Source organism: Hydra vulgaris, chromosome 09 (assembly GCF_038396675.1).
Source record: "Hydra vulgaris chromosome 09, alternate assembly HydraT2T_AEP".
Taxonomy (NCBI): domain Eukaryota; kingdom Metazoa; phylum Cnidaria; class Hydrozoa; order Anthoathecata; family Hydridae; genus Hydra; species Hydra vulgaris.
Window position 1 is genome coordinate 48,836,438 of NC_088928.1, and position 12,186 is coordinate 48,848,623.

At 27.9% G+C, this 12,186-nt stretch overlaps 1 protein-coding gene across 1 annotated transcript; it reads right to left on the reverse strand.

Moving 5' to 3' along the window:
• Positions 1-1,374: 1,374 nt before the first annotated feature.
• On the reverse strand, positions 1,375-3,227 carry LOC124811296 (neuropeptide-like protein 31). The gene is made up of 5 exons (XM_065806430.1): positions 2,439-3,227; positions 2,176-2,346; positions 1,935-2,066; positions 1,716-1,826; positions 1,375-1,611 (listed from the first exon to the last, which is right to left on the reverse strand). The coding sequence occupies exons 1-2, from the start codon at positions 2,614-2,616 to the stop codon at positions 2,198-2,200; spliced, it is 327 nt and encodes a 108-aa protein (XP_065662502.1). The 5' UTR covers positions 2,617-3,227; the 3' UTR covers positions 1,375-1,611; positions 1,716-1,826; positions 1,935-2,066; positions 2,176-2,197.
• Between the last annotated feature and the right edge of the window lie 8,959 nt (positions 3,228-12,186).

Below are 12,186 nucleotides of genomic sequence, written 5' to 3' on the forward strand. Positions count from 1 at the left end.
AAAACAATTTTAAAAGGAAGAGGAGACTCAAAATACGGAAACACTAATGTAAGAAGTAGAAAACATCATATACATAATGAAAATTCTGATTCACTTTTTTGATCTAATTAGTTGGAGTTTGGATGAACATGAACCTTTATGTACATATTTATTGTCAAATGATGAAATTTTAAAATGACACTCCGATGTATATACCTTGTTTTCCTGTTCATGGGCAAGCTATTAAAAGATGTGCCCAAGAAGTTACAAGAATTTCTCAATCGGTATTTGGAAAAGCTAGAGATGGGTTCATCAGAGCAATATTAGCAAATCTAGAAATCATGCCCGTGAAGCAATTAAATAAAGATCTATTTAAATTAATTTAGACAATAAATTTTTGAAATAGTTTTCTTTTGCTTTGGAATATTATTTAAGATCACAGTAAGTAAATATAACGTTAAATATATTGTATCTTTTTGATATCATTTTATTTAGGACCAATAAATATTTAACCCTTCTGAAACTTTATGAACTATTTTAGGAACTATATTATTTATTATTTATAGAGCAAATAAGTTTTTTTCCTCGTCTATTATCCTAGAGCAAACACGGTATATTTACGTATACGTTTTTGCATGACCTTAAGAAGAGTAGCAACCAAAATGTTTTATTTTATTGTCTATATTATTTCTAGTTATTTTTTGATGATTGCATTTCCATAAATTAATAAAAAAAAGGGCAGAAAGTGCCGATTTGATGCTTTTTTAGTAAAACTGAAATTTTTCAAACGTGTTCCCCCTCACAAAGCAAATTTTCTCAGAGAAAAAAAGTTATTCACGTTTTTTTCCAATATCATATTACACATTTAAAATAATACGCGCACTACCATTTTTAACATTTATATTTACATATTTTATTATTAAATCGATAATGGTTGATAATTTCTCTTACATCTTTCGTGTTTGTATGGTATTAAGAAAAGTTGCACCAAATATTATGTTTTATTTTTATTGTTAACAAATATTATATTTCAAGTTTTTACTGTGTAGTTGTTTTTTCCTAACTTTTTGATTTACAGGTTGCGACCAATTTCAACACATTTTTGAGATTCATGTAAAAAAATTTTGTTTTATTTTTATGAAGAAACATGCTGATAGAAATTGATCTTTTGCTGGCTCAACGACATTTGAAGACGTATATTATTCAGCTTGTTTTTGTAATCGAGTAAGAAATACTCACACACGCACAAATAAGAATTCCAATCTAAATTTCTCTTACGTAAACTCCCTTACTCATCTTAATCATGTATAGTTAAGCAAATGAAATTAAAACGAATTTATTTATTAATTATATATTTGTATGATTTCATAAGCAACATTCGTATTTGTTGTATAAAAGTTATGTTACATAAATAAAAACTGCTTCCTGTTTGAAAAGAATCAAAAACTTATGTTAAACACCTAATTAAAAAAAAAAAGAAATCCATTGCAAAATAATCCTTTACAATAGTTTAAAAAATAATTCGTCGAATGAATCTTTTTCAGTCGTCCTTGAAATAAGATTTTCCGTATCCATAACCTTTATTGTATGATCCACTATAACCTCCATATCAGACATATCCATACCCTTTATCTAAAAAAATAAAATTAAACTGTTTATTTAAATCGTTGATTAACACTAAAGCATTGTTTGCTAACTTGGGAAAATTGAACAGAAACATTTAAAAAAAAGTTTACTGTATGAATTATAGGTGGGATCTTTTTTTATAGCCACTTTAGATTCGTCACTGTAGTAGTTGCTTTCGTATCCACCGTATCCACCGTATCCACCGTAACCATACCCTTTGTCTTAAATATTAAAAAAAACATTCAGTGTGATATAAAAACTTATAAACATTGTTTTTTTTTTTAATTTTAATTGAAAAATACTTTAATAAACATTTTAAAATGATTTACTGTAAGAATTATAAGTTGGATCTTCCTTTACAGCTTTTGGTTCGTCACTGTAATAGTTGTTTACGTACCCGTACCCTTTGTTGTATAATCCACCTTCGTATCCTCCGTATCCACCGTAGCCATAACCTTTGTCTTAAAGATTTAATAAACATACAGTGTGTAAATGTAAATAAAGACGGACATATATAATACTTTTTTTTAATCAAAAATCTTTTTAATAAATAATTAAAACATGATTTACCTTATGAATTATAAGTTGGATCTTATTTTACAGCTTTTTTTGATTCGTCACTGTAATAGTTGTTTCCGTATCCGTACCCTTTGTTGTATAATCCACCTCCGTATCCTTCGTACCCTTTGTTGTATAATCCACCTCCGTATCTTCCGCATCCACCGTAGCCATAACCTTTGTCTAAAATATTTAATAAACATATAGAGTCTAAATGTAAACAAATTATACATATGCAATACTTTTTTTTATTGAAAAATTAAAACATGATATACTGTACGAATTATAAGTGGGGTCTTCTTTTACAACTAGTTTTGGTTCGTCACTATAGTAGTTGTTTCCATACCCATACCCTATGTTGTATAAGTCACCACCGTAACCTCCGTACCCACCGTAGCCATACTCTTTAAAAAAGTTATTAAACCAAATTAAGTTAAAAAGTAAAACTAACATTTATATTTACAATTTATTTTAAAAGTTAAGGCATTTTTTATAAAATTCCATTATTTATACATAAAAAAGAAATTTTTTAATAATAAAAAAAGAACTTTAAGATTAGATATATGTCAAACGAAGTTGTAAACTATAGTTTTAAAGTTATTTTGTTGCTTGCACTTACAACTTATTATTATATAATTAAAAAATTTGAATTAGTACTAATATAGAACAATTATTAAACATAAAATTTAAAAGCTACCGTTTCCTTTATTGTACAAATCGAGTATCTTTCCACTTCTCGCATAAACGCAAAGGTTTAGGAAAACTACCATAAAAGATACGTTTATTTTGTTCATGTTTCAAGTAAGGTTAAGTTACACTTAAATAATGCAACCTACAGATACTATCACTCTTAAAATATCATCTATTTATGCAACATTTAACTTCCTTCTTAGTGACGCAAATAAACGAACAAAATTAAAATTACAATGCAAAAAACTTATTTATGATATTTTTATTACTTGTTGTGGGTGTTGTTGCTTTTTCAGTGAACTTTTTTGAACAGCTTTTAATTAAAGATTTCCAGATACGCAAGAGTTGTATATTTAAAATGTCAAAAGATTTAATTACTTACAGTGGTAGAATAAAGTTTGGATGAGTACAAATTTGTTCAAATAAATAGTTTTTGAGAGAAATTTAAAAAAAAACTATTAGAGAGGTGGTATTAATTTTTTGTTTTTTATTTATTAGCAAAATGTCCAACTAGTTTAAATTAAGAAAAGATCAAATAGCATGTAACTGAAGAAATAATAAAAAGTTAATTAAATAAAACGCAAGAAATAAAAAACAGTGAAAAAAGTTAAATTTGGACAAATCCATGATAAACAATGAAAAAAAAGAATTTTCTGTACTTAAAATAGCCGCCTTTGACTTTAAAACACATGCCTAAGCATTGACTCTTGTGGTTTCAAAAAATAATAATAATTGTTTTGAGTTTCTTCACTTGGCTCGCATTGAATACTGTTCAGTTTATATTGAGTTTCAGAGTTAGGATAAAAGGTTGTATTGTCATCAAAACTATCTTCCGTTTGAAATTTAGAACCATGTGCATCTGCCTCATTCGGTGATAATAATACCGCATCAGCGGCATTGCAAATTGGATGGAGATCAGTAATTATTTCTGTTGTTGCTACATCAGCCATATTGATATTAACAATTGAGTTAGTACTAAAAGATGTTTCAAACATGTTCGTTAACTTTTTACATATCTGGCCATCGTTCTCTTAACGTGTTTTCTTTCTTATTCGTTCTTTTTTATCACCTACTTTTCGTTTATTCATTTTCTATGGGGTAGAATATGTATGCCGGAAATAAACTAAAATAATTTGAAATTTTATTTAAATTGTTTTACACACACAATAATTATTATATTATTTTAAAAGTAGGAAAAAAAATAATTCATTTTATGTCAAGTATATGGCTTATTTCAAGCTTATGCGCAACATCTACAAATAAATTCTGTTTTTCAGTTCATACAGATGCTGACTTAACAATGTGGAACCCATAGGATAAAGTTTCGACGGCGTCCCCAGCGCCCCTCCTTTTGCATTTCATCATAAAAATCAAGAAAAATATTTATAATACAAAACATTAACATAAGTAAGCGACATTTTTTAGAATTATAGATGTCTTATAAAATGAAAGCATAAAATTAAAACGTTAATTTAATAATAATAAGGTTAAACAATAATATAATATTGTTAAACGTTATTCATTTACAGAATAATGATAAATAGTATTCGAATTTCGAATACGAAACATTTGTATAACTATTAGACAAATAAATTTAGTTTGAAACCGTAAATTCAAAAGAAACTAAAGCTCTAGATGACTTTACTTTTTCTTTCTTATTTTCTTTTTCTTTTTCATTTTTTTCTTATCTTAGCTTTTGCCTAAACCCGCCATTGAGTTCATATACTTGCCGAAACAATTTCGATGTGCTATCAACGAAATAAATAGTACAACAAGCATAAATAGTAACATAGTTTATAACAACTAAATATTATCAATAATACCAACCTGTGACTTTTCTGCAATACCCTTTCTAACGCATCGCACTTAAAAGGTACGCTAGAAATCTTATTTGTTACCACTGCTCAAAAACGTACGCTACATGAATAATTAATGATTTAAAACTCAAATTTTTGTTTTGCACACTGAGTGGAGTCGAAGCTCTCTGCATTTTATAAAAAAAGACTTCTTACCCTTGCGAGTACTCACAGATTAACGGTTATATGTCTTCATAATATCTGGAATTTCTGAAGCTTTTTTTAATCTATAAATATCTACTTTTTGGAATCGAAACTCTGAACACGCTTCAGCATTATCTAGCTCATCTTATTCAAAATGTTTGTAATTTCAATAAGGGTAATCATTTTTAGATCTATTAATATCGTATAATAAATCAAGTTCTACGTCATCGATAATATTTCTATCTTCGGCTATAAAAAGAGCGTCTCTCGTAACTCCCTAACATGTCATCTTTAAATTAAATGTAAAATTTGATGCAAATTTTTTTGTAGGGTCGTTTTAATTGTTTATAGGACAGATATTTTTTGGAAATAATTTTAACTTAAAAATAAGTTATGAATAATTAATGACTTGAAACGCGCTTGATGAAGTTTTTACGTGCTTAACGATTTTTAAACTTGCAGTGATAGCACATTTACTAACGCTTGTTCTAACACCGCCTAAAGATAACGCGGGCATTCTTATACTCACTATTAATATACAATACTACTTTCGATCAGCTCAAGATAGCCGCCAAAATTTATATAATTAGCCGGCAGATGGCCTTTAATTAGATGTAATTCTTGGCCAGAAAAAAAGTTATTATATTTTTAGTTGAATTTTAATTTATATTTTATTTGGAAAATAAAATGTAGCCTAACTAAAAATATAACATAATTTTTTATGTCAACCGGCCCTCCGGGAATCTCCCGGTATCCCTGCAGCCCAGTCCAAGCCTGCTTTGTTTAGTAGTAGCAGCTGCATGACAAGTTCAAAATGTGAAAAATCTTCTTGGCTAAGTAAAAGAAATTTCTTATTTTTTAAACTTATATCCTAAACGTAGTACTCTCGAGGTACACGTTACAAGGGGGATGGGAATAAGGGGTAGGGTGTGTGTGTGTGTGTGTGAATTTTAGTTCAGATTTAATAAACGGGGAAGAGGGGGCGGGGGGGGGGGGGGTAATAAAAGGGAAGGGGGGTGGGTGGTAATTTTTTAACGTCACAATATAAGTATTTTTATAAAAAATTTCAGTTTATAAATCCAAACTAATATTTTTTACAAAACACGCATTAAACTTAAATCTAAATTTAGTGTGGCTTGCGGTCAAATGCGCATTTTCTAACAGCTGTTTTATAATAATTTCAATAGGATTTAATATGCTGACATAAGTTTTATACTTTGGTAAGAAATAAATTGGGATTTACTTGGTTGGTGATTTTTAAAGCCTGTTTACACTGAAAAGTTTTGTTTTTATTAGTGACTGTAATAAATAGTTTTTGATTTTTAAGACCGATTTTCACCGTCATTTTTTTTAATAGCAAGTAAAAATTAATATACGGGAAGGGGGTCTAAACAAGCTTGGGGTGGGTGGGAAAATTTTCCGAAAATTAATAAACACCCCCTTCTCCCTTAATCCTCCTTGTATTAGGGACTCGAGCGTAACTGTCTCAAAAAAAATTTAAGTGCAAATCAGGAAAAAATACTATATACTTGTAGAACAAGATAAGTTCAAAAGCTTAGAGGTCTTGATGTTTTTTTTTTGATAATTTTATATCTATTATTCATGCTATAGAGGAAGTGGCATTAAATAAATCAAAGGAATATAAAAATGAAACTGTTTCCTTGTTTTTTTTAAACTATTAACAGATTACTCTTTTATTGTAAGTTTAGTTATAACAAAACAGTTAATGGATTTTTTTATGCAATTATTATAACTCTTCAAACAAAATCTTTTGACATATCCAAGCAGTGTTTTGAAATAACTAATATAAAAAATCTGTTATTAGCAAATTAAAAAATTAGAAAAATTGATATATATTACACTATTGCTCTTAGTTTGGCCAAAACTCTTGATATCCAAGAAGTGAGAGCTAGATTGTGTAATATCCAGGTTTACCGGTATAACTATCCAACAAATACAGTTTGTGATTATTTTAAACATAGGATTACTTCTCCATTAATTGAACATAGCATTGCTTCTCCATTAATTGAACATAGCATTGCTTCTTCATTAATTGAACATAGCATTGCTTCTCCATTAATTGAACATAGCATTGCTTCTCCATTAATTGAACATAGCATTGCTTCTCCATTAATTGAACATAGCATTGCTTCTCCATTAATTGAACATTTTATTAATGAGCTAGATAATAGGTTTCCAGAAAATGTTTGTCTTTATAAACATGTCTAGCAGCAGTTCCTTCAACTGTACTGTCCAGAATACAAGTTAAGAAACCATGGAAATCTAATTTTTATGAATTTTTAAATTTCTATTCATCTGATATGCCTCATTTTACTTCAATACATGCCAAGTTATTTTGGAAAAACCAGTCAAGTATTCCTTCAACTGTTGCTGGTACTTTAAAGGCCATTAACATGAGAGGTTTTCCGAATATAAGAACATCGTTTATAATATTTGGAACAACTCCAATAATAATTTGTGAATGTGAAAGAAGTATTTCAGTTATACTTAGGCTAAAAACACACTCTAGAAGCAATATGATTGAGTCTCGCTTTAACTCTTTAGCATTAATATCCATACATCAAGAAATTTTTTCAGATGTTGAAAGAGCCATTGACATTTTTTTAAAGTCAGGTGAAGGACATTTAAACTTGGCTTTTATTTAGTAGTGTACAAGGTTTCATTTTACTTTTTTCTTATTTCCAATTTAATTTTTACTGGTATTGTGTGTGTATCTATATCTATATATATATATATATATATATAAATATATATATATATATATATATATATATATATATATATATATATACATATATATATATATATATATATATATATATATATATATTATATATATATATATATATATATATATATATATATATATATACATGTGTGTGTGTGTGTATATATATATAGGGTTGCCAGATGCACGCCTAAAGGAGGACATAGAAAAGCTAAAAGGAGGATAAAGGAGGACGTACCTAGTTTTAGTAAATATGTAACGGAAGGTTTTTGAGATTGTGGGGCCCTATTGGCTTTTTTATAGTGGGGGAGAGTGGAAACTTTGACCTTTTAGCTGCAGTACTGACACCGGATGAGAACACGCAACAAAGTATAATATCGGTTAATGTTATATAAGAACAATATATGTTACAGTACACAAAGACACTGGGTAAAGTGCAAATATTATAAACTATTGTTTAATAATAATGAAAACAGAAAAATATCAAAATTGTCGCAACAACAATAAACATCTAAACGAGTTTTTAAGTTATCTTTAATGTGTTTTTTTTTCCGGGCTACGCATCTATTTAACCAAATTGTTGTAAATTCGGGTAATTTTCTCCAAATTACAATTGCAGTTAATTTTTTTCAATTAAAAAAAAGAATGCAACATTCAAGTATACAGTGTTATAATATATTAAACTATTTAATATAATATATTTGTCAAATATCATATTTTTTGGAGGAGCTAACTTTAGGCAGAAGACTTTCGTAGCAACCTTTTATTTATAAAACTGTTCAAAGGTAAGATTCTTTAAATTATATTTGGTGAGAATAATGCCCTTTACAGAGTTAACTAAAAGTCTGTTGCTTTCCTTATTCCATTAAACATTTATCAACGAGAAAATTCTTTCAATATTTTCGTTGTGTCCTGGAATACAGAAGAATACTTCACAAACTTTAAGCATCTCTGAGAAGCAACTTGCGTTTGGACAAGTCTTAACAAATAAAACCCCATATTGGTGCAAGAGTATTTTAAAAAACTTATCATTTTTGCCTTGCAAAATAAGTATTGGTCATACAATTGTACATCATCCGAAATGATACATTTTTTCTTTTAGCTATAAAATGCATACCAAAAGATCATCAAATGTGCTGTCTTTTACTTTATTTAAATGCATTCATCCGAAGCACTAAAGTTCAACCACTTTTTTAAATAAAGAATCCATGCTTCATACACAAGCTTAACTTATGCCATAAAGCATTTATAATTTTCTTCTCTGTCACTTTCTTTAGGCTTTCTTAAAATATTCTTGACTTTAGCCAATAGGAATTTTTTATTTAAACAGTCTTTTAAAACTTTCACGGTAGAGCGAAGTAGGCTAACATCTTCCAAAATTGACGTTTCTTCCCTTTGAAATTCCTGCAATATATTTAGTTGAAAGAGAAACATGAGGGAATGCAAAACCACAAATAAGCTTCTGAAATTTCATTCTCAAAAAATATTTTATATCGTAACAGGTGGTTGATTTACAGAAAAAAGGAATATTTTAAAAACATCAAATAACCTCAGCAATCTTTTAATAGCAGGAAACAAACTTAATCATCTAGTTTTAGAGTGATAAAGTAGTTGATGATAACTAGTTTCTTCATACTTGCATAAATCTTTTAAAGCTTCTGTTCTAACTGTTTACATATAAAAATAATTAAATATTTTCAAGATAACAGTTTCAACAAGAACAATCTTCATTAAATCTGCTCCATGTTGTATGCAGTTATGCAAAACGTGAGCAGAATATCCAACACCTACCAACGGTTTTTATAAAACTTCCTTCAAATACGAGAACACGTTTTATTTGAATGCCACCTGCTACATCCAGCAAAAGTATTGAATAACGATCTGAAATATTTTCTGCAAAACGTGATAGCTAGCAACTGTGGAAAGACCGAAACATGAAATGCTACCTAATGATTTCACCAGTTGATCAGCAATGCGGAGCATATTACCTGGTTCATGATTGTCTCAGTTTTTGTTTTTGAACATGCGATACTTTTAAAATTTTCTAAATCTTCAAATAATTTGGGCATCAAACCAGCTGTGCAGGCCTTTGTAAGACTGATGATGACAAACTGTATGAAATGTTAAAGTTGCTTTAGCTGTGTGGGCTTTTTGCAATATCTTTAAGTTTTAAGGTTGAAAAAAGGATGTCAACGTATTTGATGACGCTGACACTTTGATTAGATTTTTATGTTTCTCACTGTTAACATGGCGCTCTAAGTCAGTAGCTCCTTTGTTAGCGACGGGCAAGTAACAATCAAAAATTGTGCTCTTTGCCTTATTCTCGCTGCGCCCTTCATCAAAGCATGAATAGTTTTAATTTATATTAATGATTTAAACAAATCTTGTAAGTTACTAGACATTATTTTGTTTGCGGATGATACAAATTTGTTTCACGCTTGTCACGATATTGTTTGTTTAAATGTTGTTTAATTCAGTTAACATGGAACTCATAAAACTCACAGAATGGCTTAGTGCAAATAAATTATCAACTAATTTAGATAAAACAAAGTATTCTTTTTTCCATCGCTTTCATGAACGCGATAAAATCCCTTCAAAACTTCCAAAACTTTATACTGGCAGTCAATTTATAAAAAGAGAACAATCATTAAAATTTTTAGGAGTAGTCCTTGACGAAAACGTTACTTGGACAAATCATATACATTATCTTGAAAGTAAAATCTCAAGAAATATTGGCCTACTTTATAAAGCAAGGCCATTTTTAAATCAAACTAGTTTAAAATTGTTATATTTCTCTTTTGTTCACAGTTATCTGAATTACGCAAACATTGCTTGGTGTAGTACAAATCAAAACAAAATTAAAAAACTTTTTAATAAACATAAACATGCAATGAGAATAATATCTAATGTAGGCCGTTTTACTCACTCCAAAGAACTATTTATAAACCTGAATATACTCAATGTCTACCAAATAAATATTTTTCATCTTTTAATTTTCATGTATAAAGTTAATAAAAGAACAACGCTAATCATTTTTAATTCGTTATTCAAAATAAATAAGCATAGATACTTAACCAGATACTCAAACAACACCTATATTCAGCCCAAAAGTTTTTTTGCCGCAACTGAGTTTTCATTATCCATTAGAGGACAAAAAGTATGGAATAAAATCCTATCTAATAAACTTAAAACTCTTGAAACTCTTGACGAATTTAAAGTAAAATTAAAGCAAATGCTCCTAGTTTGTGATGGAGCGCTTGACTTTTTCGGATGACACAGATAAGTTTTTTTGATTTGGTTTAAAGTTTATCTTTGTCATCCCTTTTAAGGATTTGGTTGAATCATGCTTAAATACATATAAATATATATATATATATATATATATATATATATATATATATATATATATATATATATATATATATATATATATATATATATATATATATATATATATATATATTAATTGGAAAGGTTCAATTTCTTCTCAATTCTGTGTTTTATTAATAATTTTATTATTTAACCTTAATTAATTTAAAAAAAAAAAAAAAAAGGTTGTTAAAAACCTTTTTATTTTTATTTTTTTATTTTTTTTTTTATTGCAATTTTTACTTCGTGCAAATTTATATAAATCTTTATATACTTGTTTATTTAATATTTATTTCTAAGAACTTCTTATTTTACTTTTTATTGATTATTTTTTTACTTTAAAAGACATTTTTTTTTAAATTTAAAAATTAAAAAAAAAAATTCTTAATGACCCTGTAACTTTTTGACCCTGTTTTATCTTTTTAAAAATACAGTCTTGTTTTATATATATTGGTAACATTTATATACTCTTTACGAAATTATTTATTTTTTACGGAATCAATTTTGGGGCTTGGCGATAAGACAAATTGTTCTTCTTCTTGCCCCGGCCATCTGTATATTGGAAATATTGGTTGTGTTTATATTTTTTATACGGCAAAAATGGAGAGAAAAGAGTTTTTTTTTTTTTTTTTTTTTTTTTTTTTTTTTTTTTTTTTGCCATATAAATTTATTAAAGTCGTAAAGCATAATATAAATACAAATAGCAGGGGCAAGAAGAAGACATAATTGGTCTTATCACCAAGCCCCTTAGTCTATACCGTAAATATAAGACAACAAAAATTTAAAAACCTAACACTATATAATATAAAACATTTTTATAAAGACTTAATAGAATAAAAATCATCGGTCCTAAAGTCCTACTTTAACTTTTTGTTTTTGTGTTGGTTAAGAAAAATTTTAAAAAAAGAAAAAAAGGAATTTGTACAAAGAAACTATATTACTAATAAGCAAGCAAGCAAATACGCACAATCCTGAAGCTTTCCTTTTACACCAGCATATACCTTTAAATATGTGAATAATTTCACATATATATATATTTCATAGTACTTAAAAATTTGCATTTTCTTTTTGTAGAAATTGAAGTCTTTTTTATAAAAAAGTTGAATTTCAATTTAAGCGCCGTCGTCGCTATAGGTCCAAAATCTGACATAGAAAAAATGTGCTGTGCTTAAAATGTTTTAATTAAAAAAGAATAGATCTATACTGCTTTTTAAT

Bases quoted from the DNA above. Each gene is read 5' to 3' on its own strand.
- LOC124811296 (XM_065806430.1), bottom strand. From the start codon at position 2,616: ATGTTAGTTTTACTTTTTAACTTAATTTGGTTTAATAACTTTTTTAAA. The intron at 2,347-2,438 runs GTATATCATGTT...TAAATATTTTAG, and splicing joins CCCCACTTATAATTCGTACA to ACAAAGGTTATGGCTACGGT.